Source organism: Perissodus microlepis, chromosome 6 (genome assembly GCF_051167445.1).
Source record: "Perissodus microlepis isolate ML-2025 ecotype Zambia chromosome 6, ASM5116744v1, whole genome shotgun sequence".
NCBI classification, from domain to species: domain Eukaryota; kingdom Metazoa; phylum Chordata; class Actinopteri; order Cichliformes; family Cichlidae; genus Perissodus; species Perissodus microlepis.
Genome location: NC_140466.1, coordinates 37,324,935 through 37,351,270, shown reverse-complemented (window position 1 = coordinate 37,351,270; position 26,336 = coordinate 37,324,935). Strand labels below are relative to the sequence as shown.

The window sequence follows — 26,336 nt, the reverse complement described above, 5'->3', positions numbered from 1 at the left end:
GGTAGAGGAGTACAGGAGTCTGGTGAGGAAATTTGTCACATGGAGTCACACAAACCACCTGCAACTCAACACCTCAAAGACCAAGGAACTGGTTATGGACTTCGGGAGGTCCAGACCAGGTCCACCCAGTTCAGATAGAGGGAGAGGAGGTGGAGGTGGTCAACACATACAAGTACCTCGGGCCGTGGGTGGACAACAAATTGGACTGGTCATGCAACACGCAGCACCTGTATAAAAAAGGCCAAAGCAGACTGTACTTCCTCAGGAGACTGAGGCCTTTTAACATCTGCAGGAAGCTCCTGAGGATGTTTTACTAGTCGGTAGTTGCAGGAGTACTTTTCTATGCTGTGGTGAGCAGCACAGCAGAGAAGGACTCATCCAGGCTGGAAAAACTAATCAGGAAGGCTGGCTCTGTGGTCGGCATGAAGCTGGACACTCTGGTGACAGTGGCAGAGAAAAGGACACTAAAGAAACTGCTGGACATTATGGACAATGCTGGGCATCCTCTGCACACTGTCGTAAATAATCAGAGGAGCCTATTCAGCAACAGGTTGCTTCTCCCAAAGTCAAGAACCAACAGACTTAAAAACTTCTTTGTCCCACACGCCATCAAACTGTTTAACTCCTCACTGGAGGGGAGAGGGAGGGGAGACAGGAGGACAAAGGAGGGCGGGAACAGCTAAGCTGTAGTGCTTTTTTTCACTGTGAAATTTTCGCAATATTTTTTCTTATATTAGACTGTGCAATAATCACTGTGCAATAGACTCACTCAAATGTGCAATCCTATTTATCCATATTATATATTTTGTATTTATATATGTGTATATGTGTATATATGGTATATTTCTGCTTATATCCGTACTCTCATTCCCCTTTATTGTATCTATAACATGCAACTTCTGTCGGTGCTGTGCTGCTGGAAACTGAATTTCCCGGAGGAGCCCACCCAAGGGATTAATAAAGTTTAATCTAATCTATCTCTAATCTAAACTGGTAATATGCATGCACAGTGTGTGTGCCCATTATATTGAAGAATAATGTTATTCTTCAATACACTGAAAGTCAGAATTTGTTATAAGCAAAGTTGCTCATAACAAATTTGGACATTCGAGTTTCTTAGAACTGTACAAACAGTTTTTCCATGTTAGCACATCTTCCAATAAATCACTGTCCCCGTAAAGTAGTATTTTCCTAGCAGGAGCAGTACTTTGCACAGTACTGTAGCTGCAGCACTGATATATAGGCAGCAATTCAAGGTTACTCAAGTGTGAAAAACATCTTTGTCTGTCAGACCTAAAGCCACAACTGAATCAGAGGTTTCTAAGAATTAACAGCTTGCACGATCAATGGCACAACTCAAGCTGAAAGAACAACTTAATAGTGTTCGTAGTGAGCAAGGCTCAGTTTCAATCGTGAAGAGAAAACTTCGACCTGTGTTGCGAAGTCAGTTTCACCCCGGTTCTTTTTATTCCTCGGGCATCCAGAGACGGCACCGGAACTCAGTAGTCATTTTCACAAAACCTTTAGTCATCTTTATTCATCTTCATTTAAGCATGCATCTTCTAGAAGGGGAGATGTGCCAGGCCGGTGTCCCTCTGCAGATCTTCCACTCCTTTGTTTGTTACAGTCAGCTTTATAGAAGTGACCCCATCATAAAACCCTCATGGTGTGCTGCAAACTCTGTGTTTGTGTGTATGCACGAGCACGTGAGTGCCTGTGTGTGCGCATACCCTTATGTCTATGTAAGTGCACGTAAGTGAATGTGTGCGCGTACCTGTGTGTATGTGTGAGTGAGTGTGCATGTGGATGTGTGAGTGTAACAGTTTAAGCACTGTGTGTGTGTGTCTCTGCGTACGTGACTTCCTGACGGTCATAAAAGTAATCTCACCCAAGCTACACCAAATTCCTCTACACAACATAGAAAACAGAGTTAACATATTACAAACACTGAGACCCCCACTCTGCATCCACTGGGCCATTGGCCTCTTGTTGTCTTACATTTACAGATAATCATGTGGAGAGTCTCCTGCAAACCTACTTCCAAGTTATGGCAATTATGAACTTTTATTAAAGGTACAAGCATCAGCATCAACAACCCCAACTGTAGCTCCCTGTCTCCTTTTATGACAGCAGACCCCCAGTGTCAATAAATTCCTTTCCCTCTAAACAATTACACACACTCTCAGGCCACAGCTAACCCAAACTGAAACACAGACCAATCCTTCCTTATTCCTCTGATCTAAACAAATTTAACACATCATATTATAATAATTATTTTCTTGTACTCACACCTGCAGCTTTTTAACAGATTAATTGATGGCAAAATGTATTATTTCTGTTCCTCCTTTAAAACAATATTACATGCATTGATGTCTTTGCAGCACTGTGTCTATGGACCTCTAATATGCCAGTTTAATTAAACAGTTCTTAAAAAGCTCAGGGTTTTAAGTGTTATATGTAACAAATCTCTTCTGTAAAACTCACACAGTTTGTTTGTCATATTTTCTCTCTCAGGTCTGAATGTCCACAGCATGCTGAAACATGAAGCCATCGTCCTCACTTTGGAAACGGTTAAGTTTCTGGCACGATGAGCGTTACACACCTCTCTACCCATTTAAACTAACCTACTCTGACTTTCCTTAAAATAAATGACCTGTAATGTACTAACTGACTTAAGTGAGTCACATTTTCTTTGTTTTTATTTTTTGTAACAAGAAAGTCATTAATAAATAACTTGAATGATAAAAAATTGAAAAGTTTAATAAAAGTATGTAAAAACAGCATGCAGAGTGTAATCATTAGCTGAATTTGTATGGAATGAGACCACTGGCCAAATCATTCCTGCTCTTCTAGCGAAGCGTTGAATATTCATGTTTGCTGCTACCAAAAGCCTCTTATGAAAGACTTCCTGAATCTTATTGACTGTTTTAATCTTGTTCACCCATGAGTGTGGACATACTTTGGATCTAGTTTTATCTTGTGGTCTGCAGCTATGTGACATTCAAATTTGCAAGCTCAACTTTTCTAATCACATGCCTGTTATAATCCAAATTTCGGCACCATGTCCTCCAGTTAAACCTCTTTTGCCTGTGCGTGATTTCCACATCATCACTCCTGCTACTGCTTGACATTTCTCTGCTGTTTATCAGAATATTGGTGCCCCTTCCTTGGACAATTACTTCCTTAAGCCACGTGCTGATCATCTGCTCACTTTGTTCAATGCTGCTTGTTCAAATGTGCTTGATTTGTTACGCCTTTAAAAAAAACTTAGTGTGCTAGACCTAAAACTGATCCCTGGTTAAACCATGTCACTCTGAAAGAAAATGGAAAAAAGATAAATTCCAGATTTCCTTTGATATGTTAAGGGAAGCCCTGTAAAAAAAAAAAAAGAAAGTATTTGTCAGATATCATCTCTAATAACAGCTACGGGCCCCGTGTCTTATTCAAGACCTCTAATTTTGCAATCAACCCTCCACCCACCACACACTTACCAGGGTCTCCAGCCACCTGTTGTGTGTTTGATCACTTTGAGCCTGTTTCTCTGTGTACTCTGGCTGAAATAGTCTCCCATCTTAAGCCTCCTGTGTTTCACCTTAACATTATCCCCTCTCGCCTTTTCACAAAGAAGTCTTTGACATTATTGGACCTAATGTTTTAACCATTATTAATACCTCTTTTCTAATGGGAACCATCCCAGCTAATCTTACGCATGCCGTAGTGCATCCATTTCTCAAAAAAACCCCAAAACAAATATTGATACAACACTTCTCTCAAATTTTAGACTAATCACTAAACTCCCCTTCATGTCCAAAATCCTGAAAAAATTGTCTTCCCTCAGCTCCAGGTTTTTCTGGAAATTAATGACATCTCAGAAACATTTCCACCTGGTTTCAAAGCGCTACATAGCACTGAAACTGTGCTTTTAAAAGTTTTTAAATATCTTTTATTAATTTCTGACTCTGGTAATGCTGCCATTTTAGTGCTTTTAGATCTGAGTGCGGCATTTGAGTCAGTGGATCATGTGATTCTCTTATCAAGACTGGAGAGTGTGTGGGTATTAAAATAACAGCACTTGAATGGTTTAGATCTTATTTAACTGATAGAAAATTTTCTGTCAGTTTTGGTGGCTCTTCATCCACATCCACCCCCTTCCATGTGGGGTCCCTCAAGGATCTATCCTGGGCCTTGTACTTTTTTCCCTTTACATGCTCCCATTAGGCTCTATTTTCAGAAAATATGGAATCTCATTCCACTGTTATGCCAATAATTCTCAAATCTACTTTCCTCTTAAAAAGGATTCTATAGACTCTATAAAAGTTTTACTAGACTGCCTTGATGACATTAAACCATGGTTTACATTAAATGTTTTGAATCTAAATGAGATTGTACTATTTGGACCCTCTGACCCTCGTTTATTTTTAAGGGTGACCTTGGCCCTCTGGAAAAATCCAGAATTCCCTTTGCAAAAAATCTGGGAGTGTTCTTTGATGGCAGTTTTTCATTTGAGAAACAAATAAATTCTACTGTAAAAGCAAGCTTCTTCCAGCTCAGGGCCCTTGCAAAAACTAAGAATATTTTGCCATTTGCTGAGTTTGAGAAAGTGATCCATGCATTTATTTCATCCAGGCTTGACTACTGTAATAGTCTTTATTTTGGTATCAGCTAGGCTCTGCTCTCTCGTCTTCAGCTTGTTCAGATGCTGCAGCCCGACTCTTGACAGGGACACATAAACATGGCCATATTTCCCCAGTCTTGGCTCATTTAAACTGGCTTCCAGTACATTATAGAATTAATTTTAAGATGTTATGGTCTCTAAATGGATTAGCTCCGTCATACCTCTCTGATCTTTTAACTAAAAATTTAGTCACCTGAAATGGTTGCCATGGTGCCTTGTTCACAAGGTCAGTTTTGGAAGAGATGGACAGCAGAATGAAGGCAAAAGGGCAAACAAGTGCTCAGCATCTCTGGGAACTCCTTCAAGACTGTTGGAAAACCATTTCAGGTGACGACCTCATGAAGCTCATCGAGAGAATGCCAAGAGTGCGGAAAGCAGTAATCAAAGCAAAGGGTGGCTATTTTGAAGACTCTATAATATAAATATGTTTTTCGTTTACTACATAGTTCCATGTGTTCATTCATAGTTTTGATTCTTTCATTGAGAATCTACAATGTAAATAATCATGAAAATAGAGACAAACCATTTGGTAGGACAAATGACTAATGGAAAAAAAATATCTGGGAAAAGACTTACTCATTTATTTTTCAACAGCACAATGACCCCAAACACACTTCCAGGCTGGAAGTGTGTTTAAGGACTATTTGACCAAGAAGGAGAGTGATGGAGTGCTGCGTCAGATGGCCTGGCCTCCACAGTTACCTGACCTAAACCCAGTTGAGATAGTTTGACTGTGTCAATACCGAAGGACAAATGACTAATGGAAAAAAAATCTGGAGAAATACTTACTGGTGGAGGCTCGTATGCAAGCCATTCCTGAAAAAATACATACAGTCATAAGTTCTTCCAACAAACATTGCTGCCCAGTACAATGAAAAACAGGAAGTTTATAACTCAGATGATTCTATTACTTAGAAACTGACTGTCTCATCCCACAACAATGAAAACAAAGATGGCTGAACATCTATGCGAGGAGTGCCAACATTGAAGTTATATTTTCTAACTTTATCTCCTACTTTGCACAGTATGTAGGGTCTGTTGGATCTTTACCTTACAATAAAAAGCTCCTGCTATTGTGATTTTTCTCCTGTTATTGTGTAAACTGAACTGCTTGCCAAGCTGGATCAACTCTAACCAGTCGCACAGCATAATTAAGCACGAATCCTGGTAAACCTACTTTGTCATGATTTCAAGAAACCTATTTTGTTTTGGAACAAGTGGAATGTTATCTTGAAAGCAGAGTCGACAGAATACTTCTCTACTGCCAAAAAAACAAAAACAGAAAGAAAGAAAGTCAAGGTGTCAGTGAGTACAATTTCCTTCACCATCAAAAGGCACTCAGAACCTGGGGCAAACTCTGACAGGAAGAGGTCTGGCAGACCCAAAGCCACAACTGAATCAGAGGTTTCTGAGAATTAACAGCTTCCATGGCTCACAGGAAAACTCAAGCTCAACCACAGCTTAATAGTGGTCATAGTAAACAAGTCTCAGTTTCAAGGATGCTTCCACAGTGTGTGGCATCAACTTTCAACCGTGGAGGTCGAAGTGGGCGCCAGTTTAGCTCAGTGTGTTGAGCGGGCGACCACATGCCATGCATCTGACAGCAGCTGGCCCGGTTTTGAATCTGACCCGTGGACCTTTGCTGCATGTCTTCTCTCTTTCCTTGCTTCCCTATTCTTTCTTCACTGTGTCTATCAAATAAAGCTGAAAAAGGCCAAAAAGAAAAAAAAGAAGAAAAAAAACAGGAGGAGGAAGTGTGATGGTTTGTAGCTGTTTTGCTGCATCCAGGGTTAGTGACTTATACAGAGTGAGAGGCCCCATGAACCAAAACCACTACCACAGCATTCTGCTGAGCCATGCAATACCCTTTGGTATGGGCCTGCCTAGTTGGTCAGGGGTTCATCCTACAGCTAGATAATGACCCAAAATACAAGTCCAAGCTATTCCAGAACTACACCAGGAAAAAAGAACAAGATGGTAAGCTTGAAACCATGAAGTGGCCAGCACAGTCTCCAGAGCTAAACCCCATCAAGCTAGTTTAGGATGAACTGGACCGAAGAGTGAAAGCAAAGCAACCTACAGGTGCCACACATTTATGGGAACTTCTGCAACAGATATGGGAAGAACTCTCTCAAGAATATTTCATTTCTATTGTTGAAAGAATGCAACGGGTGTGTTCAGCTGTTATTTTTGCCAAAGGTGGCTACTTTGATGAGTCAAAAGTTTATAATACATTTGCTATATAAATTGATTCCATGATTTCTTTCTTTTTTTTGTAACTCTAATTGTTTATTTGTACTATGCTTTCATTTCAGAGTGCTATGAGACACTGAACTGCATCATTTTCAATTAGCTGAAAAAAAAAGGGGTGTTCTAAAACTTTTTAGTGTATCTATATATATAAAATTAAAAAAGACAGAAGTATTGTCTTTTTAAATTATTTTCTTGTTTGTTTTGTCTGGAGATGTTGATCGATTATCAGTTATTGTCTAACGTTTTTCTTTGTTTTGAAGTTGGATGGTGAAAAAAAAGCTTTTTTGTCACTTTAACCACGTCCAACCAATGACTGTAGAAAACAGTCTACAGTCATTGCGTCCAACCAATAGATGGTGCCACTTTACTTGAGTGATGTCATCAAGACGCGCCACAAGCACGCCACACGGAAAAGCGTCCTCGACCTTTGATGCAGCCTGTCATCCCCCTTATCATGTTGTTTTCAAATTATTTAAGAGCAGTTTAACAGTGTAAGCTTGTAGAACAAACAAAAAATAGCCGAAATGCTTCGATTTTCCTTCATATTTCGTGGCAGAGGAGTCGCTAAAAGGGTGAGTGACGAAAAACATACCTCAACCGCGCTCTGTATCCTCAAATCACCCAAAGGCAGATAACAGCGTTCTGTCCAAATGGTAGCAATAATAATCTGGAGCCATTTTTGCTGTTATTTAATTTCTTTAGATATAGAAAAAAGCGTCTGTAGTGCAGCATTATATCTGAGTATGTGTGTATAAGATTAATATAATACCCGTTTGTCTTTGTTTTTAGTGTTTTTTGTTTTTCTCTCCCTCTCACTCAGTTCGCTTCCTCGTTCTCTAATGAGAGCGCTCTGCCTCCAAACTTACTGCTGCCCACCAACCTCGTGGATCCTGACAGATTAAGTATGAAGCTTGTGTACTTGATAGATAAATGTAATGTTTGAAAATGGATTTTAAATCAGATTTATTCAGTGTTATTGTTTGTCCTCCAAAAGCCAAATATTGTGATTTTCCTGATAACACTGATGGGTGGGATACATGAAAATCTTCCTCACTGACTGCTGCTTTATACCCTCCTGCAGAGCGTCCACCACCTCCTGCAGACTCCTCTCTGCCTCCTCTCAGGAAGTGTGATGCTGCAGTTCCTGCTCACTTGACCCCTGTGCAGACCTGGGTGGAGTCTCTGGAGAGACAGGACAGCGAGCCATTGGGTGTGGCTCAACTTCACCCTGATGTGTTTGCAGTTCCTCCGAGGTAACCAAGCTACTATTGACAGTCTTTCCATTCAATTCTACACATTTCACAGCACCTACTGAAATGTGCAAGTTAATCTTTGTTGTCATTCCTCAGGCTTGATATTCTACACAGTGTTGAAACATGGCAGAGAAATTACAAAAGGATTGTAAGTTACTTTTTAAAAATGTCAATTGCATTTGAGTTTTTTGTAATATATATCACATAATCAAGCACTTTAAGCTTAGGAACATTTTATTCATCAGGTGTTGCTACATTGAGCTAAGATTATGCTATTACATTTAAATTTAATTTGATACTTTTACAGTTCACATCCGTGGAGAGTAGACAACAGTAAAATTAGAACTTCTTCTGATTGGCTGTTGCTTGCAAAGAAGTGTTTTGAACAGCAGGCAGGAGAAACTTCAGCTCAGATTGAGCTCTGTGTTTGAAATGACCACATTAGGAATACGTAACAGTGCATATATGACAGAGGAAGATGATCAAATGCAGAAAAGTTTGAGCTTTATTACGGCTGATAAAGAAAATGATAAGTAGACTAATGGCTGTCTTCACATCTCAGAGTCACGCCCACACTAAAGTCAGGTCAGAGGTCAGCGGTGGAGGCAGGAAACCCTGGAAACAGAAAGGAAGTGGACGAGCTCGGCATGGAAGCATCCGATCACCCATATGGAGAGGAGGTGCCTCTTTTTGATCTTATTGTAAAACTTCTGTTTTCATTTTTTCCGTGTCTGCTGTTTTCCCTCCTTTCTTCCAAATATAACTGAAAATGAAGATCTGTTTCATAGTCCAGCATGTGCTCGTCTCTGTGTCATGACTCCCAGAAACATGATCACCCTTCATTGGGGTTGATCTGGAAGGATTCCCATGCTGGAGGCCAGTATGGTCTGACTGGTTCTGTGTTTCATTCAGGTGGAGTGTCTCATGGACCCAGAGGTCCCACCAGTTACTACTACATGTTACCCATGAAAGTTCGAGTGCAAGGACTCAAAGTGGCACTGAGCTCCAAGATGGCTCAGGTAAGAGAAACCCCTTTGTTTCATGTGAAGAGCAAATACAGCTGCTAGTGATGTTAGAGGCTCATAACATCTGTAATAAGAGTTGTAAAAACATGCAGTGACGGTGTCCACAAGCAGCTGTTTTTGTCACCCACTTATCTCAAGTGCTGTTGTTATGAAGTCACAGAGGTGATAACCCGTAGAGTTATCTCACACGTGTGAATACAGAAGCCGCACCCACCTATTGTTCAGACCCTTTGTTTGCAGTGGTTAGCCACTCAGAAGAAAGTTTGCTTAAAGAGGGGAGGAGATAAATCCACTTGTTTTAAATGGAGAATTTCTTCACCCTTTATGTTCTCATATCATTTCTTGAGAGTATTTGGTTTGTAGCAGATCGGTGACACTGACAAACTTGTAAGTGTTCAAAAGAAAGAAAGAAAATCCTTTCTTTATCTGTGACACTATAATTAGAGCACATAACAAATGTGAGAATAGGATACATGATGACTTTAACTACATTATTACGTATCCGTAATATTTCTTGACAGCTGAATACTTTCCCCCCTTTTGAACTGCTTGCTGACACAGGATGATCTTCACATTGTGGACTCCCTGAACATCCCCACACCAGACTCTCAGTACCTGCTTGACCTCATCAGACACAGACACTGGGGAGAGTCTGTGTTAATAGTGGATGTGTGAGTATCTTTAGCAGCACTTCTGTACAAATGATCAACTTTCAAATATGTTTGAATCTCCACCACTGGACGCCCACTGTTGCTCAGTGCTCACGTTTTTGTTGTTGCTTTCAGAGGTGAAGACTTTTCTGAAAACATCCTTCAGGCCACGGCAAACTTGAAGACAGTGAACGTCATTCCAGCAATCGGTGAGTTCACACTGAGCGATTTTTGTCTCTCTCTTAACTCAGTTTTAACAGATTAATTGATGGTAAAATGTATTATTTCTGTTCATGCTTTCAAACAATATTTCATGCATTGAAGTCTTTGCAGCACTGTGTCTTTGGACCTCTAACATGCCAGTTTAATTAAATAGTTCTTAAAACGCTCAGGGTTTTAAATGTTATATGTAATAAAATCTGTTATATAAAACTCACAGTTTGTCATATTTTCTCTCTCAGGTCTGAATGTCCACAGCATGCTGAAACATGAAGCCATCGTCCTCACTTTGGAAACTGTTAAGTTTCTGGAGGATAAGCTGCTCTGGCATGATGAGCGTTACACGCCTCTCTACCCGTTTAAACTACCCTACTCTGACTTTCCTTAAAACAGATTACCTGTAATGTATTAACATAAGTCACATTATCTTTGTTTTTATTGTTTGTAACAAGAGAGTCATAACTCGAATAATAAAAAATACAAAAGTTGAATAAAAGTATGTAAAAACAACATGTAGAGTGTAATCATTAGCTGAATTTGTATAGAAGGAGACCACTGGCCAAATCATTCCTGATCTTCCAGCGAAGCGCTGACCGTTTCTTCTCTGTTGGCACAATGTGGGCGTTAGGCACGTAAACTCTCTGAGGTTTGGGCTGCAAAGACGAGGGATAAACTGTTTAACCGCTAAAGCTGATCAGGTTTGGAATGTTTTGAGACATGAACTGTGATCTATGCCAGTGGTTCTCAAACTTTTCACTATGAGTACCACCTCATAAAATATATGGCTCTTTAAGTACCACCCTTATGACCAACATTAAAGTACAGTAGTATAGGCCAGCGTTCCCCGTTCTTTTTTGTGCCACAGACCAGTTTAATGTCAGACAATATTTTCACGGGCCGGCCTTTAAGGTGTCGCGGTTAATACAACAAAATAAAATGATATGACCAAGACAAAAACTGTGGTTATTTTGTAAATATAATAATAAACGCGAATTTGCTGTGTAATTGTGTAACTTTATTAGCAACATCCTCCTGAAATGCACCAACAACACAGAGTAACATCCTCCTCTCTGCCCCTTAATGCTCACTGGTCGCTATGGTAATGCGTAAATAGTTCTTTCAAAATAAGACACACAACTACAACACCGGCAAAGACCCAGGGAAACAGAGTTAATGATAAAAACCCTGAAAACCATACATTTCACTCTCGAGCCTCAACTCTCGGGCCCAGTACCAAACGACTCACGGACCAGTACCGGTCCGTGGCCCAGGCGTTGGGGACCGCTGGTATATGCCTATTTAACACCATATACAGTTGACACAAGACAATTTTATTTCTTATATGAATGTTATTTTTTTAACTTTCATAAACAGGATGTGACAAGTGATAATAATAACAACTGTACTGCATTAAACCACATTCCCCTATAAACAGCTGCCCATTGTGTTCTTGGAAAATATTTGCAGAATGTGTAAAGATCCAAAGGTAAGATCCAACCACAGAGGGTTAAGACTTTAAAGGACGGACATAAAACAATTAACTCTTGTTTCAGACAAAATCTGAAATAAAGAGCTGCAGGTCATTGCACTGGGGGCATTGCATATTTTTATTTCTTACAAATTAATTCACACTACCAGTCAAAAGTTTGGACACACCGTCTTTGTTTTTTTTTATTTATGATATGGTATACCATTATATACACAGTGTTTTATTTTGATCTTTGTTTCCACAGGAGCAGGAACATTAAAAGCAGCTGGAGTAACTGCTGCTGTTCTCCTGCCTGTCATATTCTTCTCTGTCTTCCTGTGGATTCAGTGAGCAGATCTGTTACATTATTGTTTGTGAGATAAACTTTGATTTTAACAGTTTATGAATGCCATTATTTTGTTCAACATCAATTGTCCCAACCAGAAAAAAGAGGATGTCCAAGGAATCTGCTGAATCTGAAGACAGAGCCAACAACAGAGAACAGGTGAAAACAGTCACATCAGTGTTGCACAAATAACCAACATTTTGGTTTTACACTTCCTGTTAGACTCACAAATCACTTCTTTGCTGTTGTTCTTTAACTGAAATACATTTGATCACATTTGTAGCTGAGATTTTCTTTTTTCATATACAGTGTTTACCTGATCAGAGACAGCCAGAGGAGCAGGATGATCTTCAGTATACCAGCATCCACTTCTCCAATAACCAGGCAGATCCTCTCTACTCCAACATCAGAGCAGCTCAGCCTCACAGACACATGCAGGAACAGGAAGTTACTGAGTACACTGCTGTTAGATTTAACAGAGGCAGTGCAGCCAAGAGGTGAGACAGACTGTCCTCTCATGTCTAAGAAACAAACTCACTGCTTTTACTGTTCTTTTTCACCATTAATGGAAATGATTTCAGTTGATGCTATATCCTCCAAATCATGAAATGTTCTTCTCTGTTTTCAGACACAGAAGTCAGGAAAAAGGAGAGTCAGGCCTGGCGCCTGTGGCCCGGCTGGGCCCCTTCCGGGGGGTGGGGGGCGCTCTGGCCTCTGGGCATGGGGCTTGGTCCTCTCTGGCACAGCTGGCTGCCGGCAGAGCCCACAGGCACATCACTGCAACCCCCTCTGGCTTCTGCTCCGTGGCTGCTGGGTGACCCCTCATCTGGGGCTCTCCTCAGCTCTTCTCAGGAGGGTGGCACGGTTGCCCCTTTGGTCGTCCTCCCTGGGTTCTCGTACTCTGGGCCCTCTGGATGTCTGGGGCCTAGATCTCCTTCTATACCTGCTTCATGCCCTGGGGGACGGGGCTATTGCTCCCCACACTCCCTAGCAGATCGTTACATGGAGAAACTTTTTGAATACAAGCGCGCTGATCCACACAGGTGTACAAACGGGTGTTCACAGACACAAGCTACACCTTTCTTGGCTGCTACCTTTAGTATCTACTGTTATCTACTGTTAGCTAGTTTATTGTGTGATGGTGTTGTATTTATTATGTTGCTCTTTTTTGTTTGTTTTCTGTTCTTTTCTTCTGTCGACAGGTGATTCAGGTGTTTTTTTTTCTTCCCCCGTTTCTCACTATCTCTTCTCTCCTCTGTTTTTCTTTCTCTCCCTCTCTTTCTTTCATTCTCACTGTCCTCTCCCCCAGTCATGTCTGTCCCATCTGTAACAACTGAAAATAACATAAATACATAATTATAATAAAGGTCAATCAAATGGACCAATATAGCAAGGCCATGATGGTAAAGTAAATCCGCTAGGCATCTTTCTTGGCCTTCAGACAACAATTCTGATGGCTAAAGATCCAAACGGGATCCCCCTTAATTTTTTAAGAGACAAGCAGCTATCCAGAGCTACCAGGATGTAGGAATCCAATAAAGTCTTTTCACAACAGACATGTCAAAGTGGATCAGCTTCCTCACTTTGTTCAATGATTTCACTCATCTAAATCAGACCATGGATCACACTTTGCTAAATGTACCAGTTTCCATGAACTGCAGTAGCTGCTTCAAATAAACACCCAGATTCCTCGACCGTTCTCTAGTTACAGCTGTCATGGTCCAAAGAAGACAACATTTAAAAGTGCATCAGCTTCCTCACTTTGTTCAGTGATTTCACTGAACATGAACTTTCTAACATTTTGGTTTTAACCAAATAAACAGCCAGATTCCTCAGCTGTTCTTACAGCCGTCGTGGTCTGCTGTGTGGCAGGTAGAGTGTGGACCCAGATGCAGGACACAGAAGGCAGAAATAAACTCATAAAGTTCACCAAATGTTTACAGATGTCAAGAAGTCACAAGCAAAGAGAGACCACACCATGACACATGTTTAAACAAGGAATGTTTATTCATCAAAACTACTTATTAATCAAATAGACATGTTCAAAGCACAACAGTGGTAGAACGATATCACACAGCACCGTCACATGATATTAAACAGAAACTGGCAACAGCCTCTGTAGAGTGAGCGATCATGATGAAGCAGTTTATTTTAAGTTGTGATTCAACCTGCTCTTCATATTTCAGGCCACAAGATGTCACCAAAGACAACTGTGGTGAAAAGTTTCAAGTAATCAAACCTTTTTCAAAGCTTTATTTGGCCATCAGCAGTGTTGGTCAAGTTTCTTAAAATTCTACTTCATCCCAAAATGCATCAATGATGTCACAGAGACCAAGAGAGTAACAAGAGAGTCATAACTCGAATAATAAAAAATACAAAAGTTGAATAAAAGTATGTAAAAACAACATGTAGAGTGTAATCATTAGCTGAATTTGTATAGAAGGAGACCACTGGCCAAATCATTCCTGATCTTCCAGCGAAGCGCTGACCGTTTCTTCTCTGTTGGCACGATGTACGCGTTAGGCACGTAAACTCTCTGAGGTTTGGGCTGCAAAGACGAGGGGTAAACTGTTTAACCACTAAAGCTGATCAGGTTTGGAATGTTTTGAGACATGAACTGTGATCTATGTCAGTGGTTCTCAAACTTTTCACTATGAGTACCACCTCATAAAATATATGGCTCTTTAAGTACCACCCTTATGACCAACATTAAAGTACAGTAGTATAGGCCAGCGTTCCCCGTTCTTTTTTGTGCCACGGACCAGTTTAATGTCAGACAATATTTTCACGGGCCGGCCTTTAAGGTGTCGCGGTTAATACAACAAAATAAAATGATATGACCAAGACAAAAACTGTGTTTATTTTGTAAATATAATAATAAACGCGAATTTGCTGTGTAATTGTGTAACTTTATTGGCAACATCCTCCTGAAATGCACCAACAACATTGAGAGTAACATCCTCCTCTCTGCCCCTTAATGCTCACTGGTCGCTATGGTAATGCATAAATAGTTCTTTCAAAATAAGACACACAACTACAACACCGGCAAAGACCCAGGGAAACAGAGTTAATGATAAAAACCCTGAAAACCATACATTTCACTCCCGAGCCTCAACTCTTGGGCCCAGTACCAAATGACTCACGGACCAGTACCGGTCCGTGGCCCAGGCGTTGGGGACCGCTGGTATATGCCTATTTAACACCATATACAGTTGACACAAGACAATTTTATTTCTTATATGAATGTTATTTTTTTTAACTTTCATAAACAGGATGTGACAAGTGATAATAATAACAACTGTACTGCATTAAACCACATTCCCCTATAAACAGCTGCCCGTTGTGTTCTTGGAAAATATTTGCAGAATGTGTAAAGATCCAAAGGTAAGATCCAACCACAGAGGGTTAAGACTTTAAAGGACGGACATAAAACAATTAACTCTTGTTTCAGACAAAATCTGAAATAAAGAGCTGCAGGTCATTGCACTGGGGGCATTGCATATTTTTATTTCTTACAAACCATCACAGACTACAAGCACACTCTGCAGACCATGGTGAGCATCAGCCACCAGCACAGGCCCTGCTGTGTTGTAGATGGCCTCACCCACCAGCACAGGCTCTGGTGTGTTGTAGATGGACTCAGCCACCAGCACAGGCCCTGGTGTGTTGTAGACAGCCTCAGCCACCAGCACAGGCCCTGGTGTGTTGTAGATAGCCTCAGCCAGCAGCAGAGGGCCTGGTATGGCTCAACTGGTTTTTGCTAGCAGCACAAGCCCTAGTGTGTTGTAGATGGCCTTAGCCAGCAGCACAGGCCCTGGTGTGTTTTAGACAGCGTCAGCCACCAACACAGTCCCTGGTGTGTTGTAGTTGGCCTTAGCCACCAGCACAGGCCCTGGTGTGTTGTAGTTGGTCTCATCCAGAAGCACAGGCTCTGGTGAGTTGTAGTTGGCATATGCCAGGAGTAGAGGGACTGGTGTGGCTCAATTGGTTTCTGCTAGCAGCACAAGCCCTGGTGTGGTGTACATGGCCTCAGCCACCAGCCCAGACCCTGGTGTGTTGTAGTTGGCGTATACCAGGAGCAGAGGGCTTGGTGTGGCTCAATTAGTATTTGCGAGCAGTACAAGCCCGTGTGTGTTTTAGACAGCCTCAGCCGGCAGCACAGGCCTTGGTGTGTTGTAGATAGCCTCAGCCACCAGTACAGGCCCTGGTGTGCTGTAGACAGCCTCAGCAGGAAGCACAGAACCTGGTGTGTTGTAGTTGGCCTCAGTCAGAAGCAAAGGCCACGGTATGTTGTAGATGGCCTCAGCCACCAGCCCAGGGCCTGGTGTGTTGTAGGTGGCCTATGCCAGGAGCAGAGGGCCAGGTGTGGCTCAATTAGTTTTTGCTAGCAGCACAAGCCCTGGTGTGGTGGAGATGGCAACAGCAGGCAGCACAGGCTATGGTGTGATGTAGATGGCCTTAGCCACCAGCACACCAGGTTCTGGTGTGTTGTAGATGGACTCAGACACCAGCACAGGCAATGGTGTGTTGTAGATGGCCTCACCACGCAGCACAGGCCCTGGTGTGTTGTAGATGGCCTCAACATGCAGCACAGGCCCTGGTGTGGTGTAGATGGCCTCAACCAGCAGCACAGGCCCTTGTGTGTTGTAGATAGCCTCATCAAGCAGCACAGGCCGTGTTTTGTTGTAGTTGGCCTCAGCCAGGAGCAGAGGGCATGGTGTGGCTCAATTGGTTTTTGCTAGCAGCACAAGCCCTAGTGTGTTGTAGATGGCCTTGGCCAACAGCACAGGCCCTCTTGTGGTGTAGTTGGCCTCAGCCAGCAGCACAGGCCCTGGTGTATTGTAGTTGGCCTCAGCCAGAAGCAAAGGCCCTTGTGTGTTGTAGTTGGCCTATGCCAGGAGCAGAGGGCCAGGTGTTACTCAATTAGTTTTTGCTAGCAGCACAAGCCCTTGTGTGGTGGAGATGGCAAACGCAGGCAGCAGAGGCCCTGGTGTGTTTTAGATGGCCTCAGCCACCAGCACAGGCCCTGGTGTGTAATAGATGGCCTCAGCCACCAGCACAGTCCCCGGTGTGGTGCGGATAGCCTCACCCGGAAGCACAAGCCATTGCTGAAAACAGCCAAAAAGAATGTCGTTAATGTGCCCTCATTAATGGGCAGCTGCTTTGGGTCGTTCAACACCCTCCTCTGGATCAAAAGCAGTTCAATGACATGAAAAGGAAAAGCTTACAGCACCTGGTATTCCCAGAAAGTCTCCTATCCAAGTACTAACCAAGCCCGCTTAGCTTCCGAGATCAGACGAGATTAGAGATTAGAGATTAGATGAAACTTTATTAATCCCTCGGGTGGGTTCCTCCGGGAAATTCAGTTTCCAGTAGCAAAGCACCGAAAGAAGTTGCATGTTACAGATACATTAAGGGGAATGAGAGTAAGGATATAAGCATAAATACACCATATATACACATATACACATATATAGATACAGAATATACAATATGGATAAATAGGATTGCTCATTTGAGTGAGTATATTGCACAGTGATTATTGCACAGTCGAATATAAGAAAAAAAGACAAAACAAAAAACAAATATTGCAAATATTGCACAGTGTAGAAAAGCACCTACAGCTCAGTTGTTCCCGCCCTCCCTTGTCCCCCTGTTTCTCCTCCCTCTCCCCTCCAGTGAGGAGTTAAACAGTTTGATAGCGTGTGGGACAAAGGAGTTTTTAAGTCTGTTGGTTTTTGACTTTGGGAGAAGCAACCTGTCGCTGAATAGGCTCCTCTGATTGTTTACGACCGTGTGCAGAGGATGCCCGGCATTGTTCATAATGTCCATCAGTTTCTTTAAGGTCCTCTTCTCTGCCACTGTCACCAGAGTGTCCAGCTTCATGCCGACCACAGAGCCCGCCTTCCTGATTAGTTTCTCCAGCCCGGATGAGTCCTTCTTTGCTGTGCTGCTCCCCCAGCACACCACGCCATAGAAAAGTACTCCTGTGACCACTGACTGGTAAAACATCCTCAGGAGCTTCCTGCAGATGTTGAAAGACCTCAGCCTCCTGAGGAAGTACAGTCAGCTTTGGCCTTTTTCATACAGGTGCTGCGTGTTGCATGACCAGTCCAGTTTGTTGTCCACCCACAGCCCGAGGTACTTGTATGTGTTGACCACCTCCACCTCCCTCTATCTGAACTGGCAGTGGACCTGGTCTGGACCTCCCGAAATCCACAGCCAGTTCCTTGGTCTTTGAAGTGTTGAGTTGCAGGTGGTTTGTGTGACTCCATGTGACAAAGTTCCTCACCAGGCTCCTGTACTCCTCTTCCTGGTCATCCCAGATACACCCCATGATGGCCGTGTCGTCTGCAAACTTCTGAATATGGCATAATTCAGAGTTATAGCAGAAGTCAGAGGTGTACAGGGTGAAGAGAAGAGGGGACAGCACAGTTCCCTGTGGTGCTCCAGTGCTGCTGACCACAGTGTCCGACGTGATGTCCTTCAGCCTGACGTACTGTGGTCTGTCAGTGAGGTAGTCGGAGAACCAAGCGACCAGGCAGGGGTCCACCTGCATCCTGTTTAGTTTCTCCTGGAGCAGACAGGGCCGGATTGTATTGAAGGCACTGGAAAAGTCAAGAAACAGGATCCTTACCGTGCCTTTTCCCTTGTCCAGGTGTGAGTGGGCTCTGTGTAGGAGGTACAGGATGGCATCCTCCACACCGACATCTGCCTTGTAGGCGAACTGTAGTGGGTCCTGGGCATGTTGTACCCTTGGTCGGAGGAGGTTGAGGAAGAGCCGCTCTAGAGTCTTCATAAGATGTGACGTCAGTGCCACCTGTCGGAAGTCATTCAACTCATTGGGCCGGTTCTTTTTGGGGACCGGGACGATGCAGGATGTCTTCCATAGGGCGGGCACTCTCCCCAGTCGCAGGCTGAGATTGAAGACTCGTTGTAGCGGCTCCCCAAGTTCAGCAGCACACGCCTTTAGCATCCTAGGACACACCTTGTCTGGGCCTGCTGCCTTTCTGGGGCGAAGCTTCCTCAGTTGTCTCCTGACCTGATCCACTGTGACACTGGGAGATGATTGGAAAGGGGGGAGAGAGGCTGTCGTGGTGTTTAGAGAGGGGTTGGAGAAGGAGGAGGGGGGGGGATGTCATAGTGTCAGGGAGGGGGGGGGAAGCGAGGTAGGTAGGAGAGTAGGGAGAGGGCTCTGTAGTAAAGGTGAAGGTGAGGGTGAGGGTGGGGGGGTTGTGGGCTGGTCAAACCTGTTGAAGAAATTGTTGAGTTCGTTTGCCTTCTCCACAGTCCCCCCCCCACTGTGCTGTTCTTGGTGTTGTGGCCTGTGATGGTTTTCACACCATTCCAGACCTCCCTCATATTGTTCCTCTCCAACTTCTGCTCCACCTTCCTCCTGTAGGTGTCCTTTGCTTCCTTCAAGCAGCGTTTCACATCCCGCTGTGCTGCTTTCATGTCCTCCTTCACTTTGCTCCTGAAAGCCTTCTTCTTCATGTTGAGGACAGCTTTGACTTCCTGTGTTACCCACGGTTTGTTATTATGATAACACCGTACTGTCTTAGCAGGGGCAACCGTGTCCACACAAAAGTTGAGGTAGTCCGTCAGACAGTGTGTCGCCCCCTCTATGTCCTCACCATGTGGGCTCAGGAGCACATCCCAGTCTGTGGTGTCATAACAGTCCCTCGGAGCATCCTCCTTTTCTGGGGTCCATCTCCTAATGGAGCGTGTTGTGACAGGCTGCCTTTGGACGAGGGGTGTGTATTGTGGCTGTAGGTAAACCAGGTTGTGGTCTGACTTCCCTAGTGGGGGGAGGGGGGTGGCTCTGTATGCATCTCTCACATTAGCATACAGTAGGTCAATTGTCCTGTTGCTCCGTGTGGGACAATTCACAAACTGGTGAAAAGCAGCCAGAGTAGAATCAAGTGTGGCATGGTTAAAGTCTCCAGATATAATAATGAAAGCCTCAGGGTGTTGTGTCTGCAGTCTTGCTGTAACTGTGTGTATTTTCTCACAGGCAGCTGTTGTGTCGGCCCTCGGAGGGATGTAAACACACACACAGATCACATGACTAAACTCCCAAGGTAGATAATATGGCCGCAAGCTAACGGCTAGCAGCTCCAGGTCCGAACGGTCCGGAGCTCCGGCGTGCTCAGGGTGGTATGGTTGTAAGCTGCTGGCCAAAGCACAAAAAGTCAATTTATGGAATCAAGTGGTGAAGCGGCCAGCACGTGAAGTTACAAACACAACCCTCCAACTTAACTACAGCGTTAACGCTAACTGCATGCTTGCCTAATACCCTAACCCAAGGACTCAATTTAGCAATTATCCAGCAGCAAAGGCCCTGGTGTAATGTAGATGACCTATGCCAAGAGTAGAGGGCCTTGTGTGGCTCAATTGGTTTTTGCTAGCAGCACAAGCCCTGGTGTGGTGTAGATGGCCTTAGCCAGCAGCACGGGTCCCCTTGTTGTGTAGATGGCCTCAGCCACCAGCACAGGCCCTGGTGTGTTGTAGACAGCCTCAGCCGGCAGCACAGACCCTGGTGTGTTTTAGATGGCCTCACCCACCAGCACAGGCCCTGGTGTGTTGTAGACAGCCTCAGCCAGCAGCACAGGCCCTGGTGTGTTGTACATAGCCTCAACCAACAGCACAGGCCCTGCTGTGTTGTAGATGGCCTCAGCCACCAGCAAAGGCCCTGGTGTGTTGTAGTTGGTCTCATCCAGAAGCAATGGCTCTGGTGAGTTGTAGTTGGCATATGACAGGAGTAGAGGGACTGGTGTGGCTCAACTGGTTTCTGCCAGCAGCACAGGCCCTGGTGTGGTGTAGATGGCCTCTACCAGAAGGAAATGCGGCGGTGGTGAAGTAGTTGGCCTATGCCAGGAGCAGAATTCCTGGTGTGGCTCAATTGGTTTTTGCTAGCAGCACAAGACCTGGTGTGGTGTAGATGGCCTAAGCCAGCAGCACAGGCCTTGGTGTGTTTTAGATGGCCTCAGCCACCAGCACAGGCCCTGGTGTGTTGTAGATGGCCTCAGCATGCAGCACAGGCCCTGGTGTATCGCAGATCGCCTCAGCATGCAGCACAGGCCCTGGTTTGGTGTAGATGGCCTTAGCCACCAGCACAGGCCTGGTGTGTTGTAGATGGCCTCAGCCACCAGCACAGGCCCTGCTGTGTTGTAGATGGCCTCAGCCAATAGCACCGGCCCCGGTGTGGTGCGGATGGCCTCACCCGGAAGCACAAGCCATTGCTGAAAATAGCCAAAAGGAATGTCGTTAATGTGCCCTCATTAATTGGCAGCTGCTTTGGGTCTTTCAACACCCTCCTTCTCAAAAGCAGTTCAATGACATGAAAAGGAAAAGCTTACAGCACCTGGTATTCCCAGGAATCCTCCCATCCAAATACTAACCAAACCCAAACCTGCTTAGTTTCCGAGAACAGAGGAGATCAGGTGTGCTGAGGCTATCTACAATACATCAGGCCCTGTGCTGCTGGCTGAGGCTGTCTACAACACATCAGGGCCTGTGCTGCTGGCTAAGGCCATCTACACCACACCAGGGCTTGTGCTGCTACAAAAACCAAATGAGCCACACAAGGCCCTCTACTCTTGGCATAGGTCATCTACATTACACCAGGGCCTTTGCTGCTGGTTAAATGCTAAATTGAGTCCTTGGGTTAGGGTATTAGGCAAGAATGCAGTTAGCGTCAACACTGTAGTTAAGTTGGAGGGTTGTGTTCGTAACTTCACGTGCTGGTCGCTTCACCACTTGATTCCATAAATTGACACTTTGTGCTGTTTCCAGCAGCTTACAGCCTTACCATTCATTCAATTAAAATCCTTCACTTCTCAGCCTTCTCCTCTATCTACTGGGGTGCCCCAGGGATCTGTCCTCGGGCCCCTCCTTTTCATCATTTACCTTCTTCCACTCGGACATATTTTTCGTAAATATAACATTCAGTTCCACTGCTATGCCGATGACACCCAGCTTTACCTCTCTACCAAACCTGATTCTACTCTTCCTCCACCCTCCCTCGCCCTCTGCTTAGCTGAACTCAATTCCTGGTTCTCCTCCAACTTCCTTAAACTCAACAGCAATAAATCAGAACTTCTCCTGGTCGGCACTAAACGATTGCTATCCAGAATTAACAATTTCTCTCTCACTATCAATAATTCGCTGGTCCCTATCTCTCCCTCTGTGAAAAGCTTGGGTGTCATTCTTGATAGCACATTATCCTTTAATTCACATATCAATAATGTCACACATGCAGCATATTTTCAACTCCGTAATATCAATCGCCCGCGCCCTTTCCTCACTCCTCATGCCACTGCCATTCTCATCCATAATCTCGTTATCTCTCGAATTGATTACTGTAACTCACTATTATTTGGCCTTACACAAAAATCCATTAACAAGCTCCAACGTGTCCAGAATTCTGCTGCCCGTATTATTACTAGGACTTCCTCTACCCACCACATCTCCCCAATCCTGAAGCAGCTACACTGGCTCCCGGTTAAATTTCACATCCATTTTAAAATAATCCTTTATACATTTAAGGCTATTCATTCTCTCTCTCCACCATACCTCTCCGATTTAGTACAGATGAACTTCCCATCCCGGTGCCTCAGATCTTCATCTTCTCTTTCTCTCTCTGTTCCTTCCGTTCATCTGATTACAATGGGGGGCAGGGCTTTTAGTTGCTCTGCCCCTCGACTTTGGAATTCCTTACCCCCTGACCTCAAAAATATTAGTTCATTCCCTCTTTTTAAGTCCACCCTCAAAACTCATCTGTTTAAAATTGCTTATGTTGTGTATATTTCCAGTTTTTGTGTTTTTATCTGTTGTACAGTGTCCTTGGGTGCTTTGAAAGGCGCTATTTTTAAATAAAAAATGTATTATTAATACAACCCTGAGCACACCTGATCTCGTTTGATCTCAGAAGCTAAGCAGGGTTGGGCTTTGTTAGTACTTGCATGGGAGACTTCCTGGGAATACCAGGTGCTGTAAGTTTCTCCTTTTCATGTAATTGAACTGCTATTGATCCAGAGATGGAGGGTGTTGAAAGACCCAAAGCAGCTGCCAATTAATGAGGGCACATTAACGACATTCCTTTTGGCTGTTTTTCAGCAATGGCTTGTGCTTCCGGGTGAGGCCATCCGCACCACACCGGAACCTGTGCTTTTGGCTAAGGCCATCTACAGCACACCAGGGTCTGTGCTGCTGGCTGATGCCATCTACATCACACCAGGGCTTGTGCTTCTTGCTAAGGCCATCTACATTACACCATGGCCTGTACTGCTGTTTGTAGAGGCCATCTACATTACACCAGGGCCTTTGCTGCTGCTTGAGGCAATCTTCACAACATCAGGGCCTGTGCCTCTTGCCTAGGCCATCTACATTACACCAGGGCCTGTGCTGCTGGCTGAGGCCATCTACATCACACTAGGGCCTGTGCTGCTTGTTGAGGCCATCTTAATTGCACCAGGTCCTGTGTTGATGACTAATACCATCAACATCACAGAAGGCCCTTTGCTGCTAGCTAAGGCCATCTACATCACACCAGGGCCTGAGCTTCTGTTGTTAGAGGCCATCTACAGCACACCAGGGCCTGTGCTGCTGGCTGATGCCATCTACATCACACCAGGGCCTGTGCTGCTAGCTAAGGCCATCTTCATTACACCATGTCCTGTGCTGCTGAATGAGACTATCTACATTACACGAAGGCCTGTGCTGCTTGCTTTGGCCATCTACATCACACCAGGGAATGAGCTCCTGTTGGTAGAGGCAATCTACAGCACACCAGGGCCTGTGCTGCTGTCTTAGGCCATCAACATGACAGCAGGACCTGTGCTTTCTAGCTAAGGCCATCTACATCACACCTGGGCCCGAGCTTCTGTTGGTAGAGGACATCTACATTACACCATGGCCTGTCCTGCTGACTGATGCCATGTACATCACATTAGGGCCTGTGCTGCTGGTTGATGCCATCTTAATTACACCAGGGCCTGTGTTGATGACTGATACCATGAACAGCACACAAGGGCCTGTGCTACTAGCTAAGGCAATCAACATTGCAACAGGGCTTGTGCTGCTGTCTTAGGCCATCAACATCACAGCAGGGCCTGAGCTTCTGTTGGTAGAGGCCAGTTACAGCACACCAGCGCATGTGCTGTTGGCTCAGGCGATCTACAGCACACCAGGGCCTGTGCTGCTGTTGGTAGAGGCCATCAACAGGACACCAGGGCCTGTGCTGCTGGCTGATGCCATTTCCAGCATACCAGGTCCTGTGCTGCTGACGGAGGCCATCTACATTGCACCATGAGGCCATCTACATTACACCAGGGCCTGTGCTGATGGTTGAGGTCAGCTACATATACACCAGGGCCTGTGCTGCTGGCTGATGACATCCAAAGCACACCAAGGCCTGTGCTGCTGGCTGATGACATACAAAGAACACCAGGGCCTGATCTGTTAGCTGATGCCATCTACATTACACCATGGCTTGTGCTGCATGTTGAGACCATCTACAGCACACCAGGGCCTGTTCCGCTTGCTGAGGCCATCTACAGTACACAAGGGACTGAGCTGCTGTTGGTAGAGGCCATCTACAGTACAAAAGGGCCTGTGCTGCTGACTGAGAAATTCTACACAACATCAGGGCCTGAGCTTCTGGCTTAGGCCATCTACATTACACCATGGCCTGTGCTGCTGCCATCTACATCACACTAGGGCCTGTGCTACTAGCTAAGGCAATCAACATTGCAACAGGGCTTGTGCTGCTGTCTTAGGCCATCAACAGCACACCAGGGCCTGTGCTACTAGCTAAGGCAATCAACATTGCAACAGGGCTTGTGCTGCTGTCTTAGGCCATCAACATAACAGCAGGGCCTGTGCTGCTAGCTCAGGCCATCTACATAACACCAGGGCCTGAGCTTCTGTTGGTAGAGGCTTTTTACAGCACACCAGCGCATGTGCTGCTGGCTGAGGCCATCTACAGAACACAAGGGACAGAGCTGCTGTTGGTAGAGGCCATCAACCGTACACCAGGGCCTGTGCTGCTGTTGGTAGAGGCCATCTACAGCACACCAGGCCTGTGCTGCAGGCTCAGGCGATCTACAGCACACCAGGGCCTGTGCTGCTGTTGGTAGAGGCCATCAACAGGACACCAGGGCCTGTGCTGCTGGCTGATGCCATTTCCAGCATACCAGGTCCTGTGCTGCTGACGGAGGCCATCTACATTGCACCATGAGGCCATCTACATTACACCAGGGCCTGTGCTGATGGTTGAGGTCAGCTACATATACACCAGGGCCTGTGCTGCTGGCTGATGACATCCAAAGCACACCAAGGCCTGTGCTGCTGGCTGATGACATATAAAGAACACCAGGGCCTGATCTGTTAGCTGATGCCATCTACATTACACCATGGCTTGTGCTGCATGTTGAGACCATCTACAGCACACCAGGACCTGTTCCGCTTGCTGAGGCCATCTACAGTACAAAAGGGCCTGTGCTGCTGACTGAGAAATTCTACACAACATCAGGGCCTGAGCTTCTGGCTTAGGCCATCTACATTACACCATGGCCTGTGCTGCTGCCATCTACATCACACTAGGGCCTGTGCTACTAGCTAAGGCAATCAACATTGCAACAGGGCTTGTGCTGCTGTCTTAGGCCATCAACAGCACACCAGGGCCTGTGCTACTAGCTAAGGCAATCAACATTGCAACAGGGCTTGTGCTGCTGTCTTAGGCCATCAACATAACAGCAGGGCCTGTGCTGCTAGCTAAGGCCATCTACATAACACCAGGGCCTGAGCTTCTGTTGGTAGAGGCTTTTTACAGCACACCAGCGCATGTGCTGCTGGCTGAGGCCATCTACAGAACACAAGGGACAGAGCTGCTGTTGGTAGAGGCCATCAACCGTACACCAGGGCCTGTGCTGCTGTTGGTAGAGGCCATCTACAGCACACCAGGCCTGTGCTGCAGACTGAGGCTATCTACATTACACCAGGGCCTGTGCTGATGGCTGAGGCCAGCTACATTACAGCAGGTCCTATGCTGCTGGCTGATGACATCGAAAGCACACCAGTTCCCGATCTGTTAGCTGATGCCATCTACGTCACACCAGGGCCTGTGCTGCTAGCTAAGGTCATCTACATTGCAATAGGTCCTGTGCTGCTGACTGAGGCTATCTACATTACACCAGGGCCTGTGCTGCTCGCTGATGACATCCAAAGCACACCAAGGCCTGTGCTGCTGGCTGATGACATCCAAAGAACACCAGGGCCTGATCTGTTAGCTGATGCCATCTACATTACACCATGGCCTGTGCTGCATGTTGAGACCATCTACAGCACACCAGGGCCTGTGCTGATGGCTGAGGCCAGTAATATTACAGCAGGTCCTGTGCTGCTGGCTGAGGCTATCTATATTACACCAGGGCATGTGCTGATGC

The 26,336-nt window shown here is 45.0% G+C and overlaps 2 protein-coding genes across 3 annotated transcripts; both read left to right on the top strand.

The window, feature by feature from the left end:
- The first annotated feature begins 7,304 nt into the window (after positions 1–7,304).
- On the top strand, positions 7,305–10,585 carry mrpl4 (mitochondrial ribosomal protein L4). Its single transcript, XM_084932206.1, has 9 exons — positions 7,305–7,500; positions 7,749–7,830; positions 8,010–8,181; positions 8,278–8,329; positions 8,744–8,861; positions 9,094–9,200; positions 9,768–9,877; positions 9,992–10,065; positions 10,318–10,585. The coding sequence occupies exons 1-9, from the start codon at positions 7,453–7,455 to the stop codon at positions 10,461–10,463; spliced, it is 909 nt and encodes a 302-aa protein (XP_084788332.1). The 5' UTR covers positions 7,305–7,452; the 3' UTR covers positions 10,464–10,585.
- Positions 10,586–10,698: 113 nt separating this feature from the next.
- Positions 10,699–14,223, top strand: LOC146386150 (uncharacterized). 2 transcript variants are annotated; one of them, XM_084932208.1, is made up of 4 exons: positions 10,699–11,890; positions 11,988–12,048; positions 12,199–12,386; positions 12,518–14,223. In XM_084932208.1, exons 2-4 carry the CDS (start codon positions 11,998–12,000, stop codon positions 12,705–12,707), a joined length of 429 nt encoding a protein of 142 aa, XP_084788334.1. In that variant the 5' UTR covers positions 10,699–11,890; positions 11,988–11,997; the 3' UTR covers positions 12,708–14,223. The 2 variants fall into 2 exon arrangements, with proteins under 2 accessions (XP_084788334.1, XP_084788333.1); XM_084932207.1 differs by having other exon boundaries at positions 10,699–12,048.
- Positions 14,224–26,336: the final 12,113 nt, after the last annotated feature.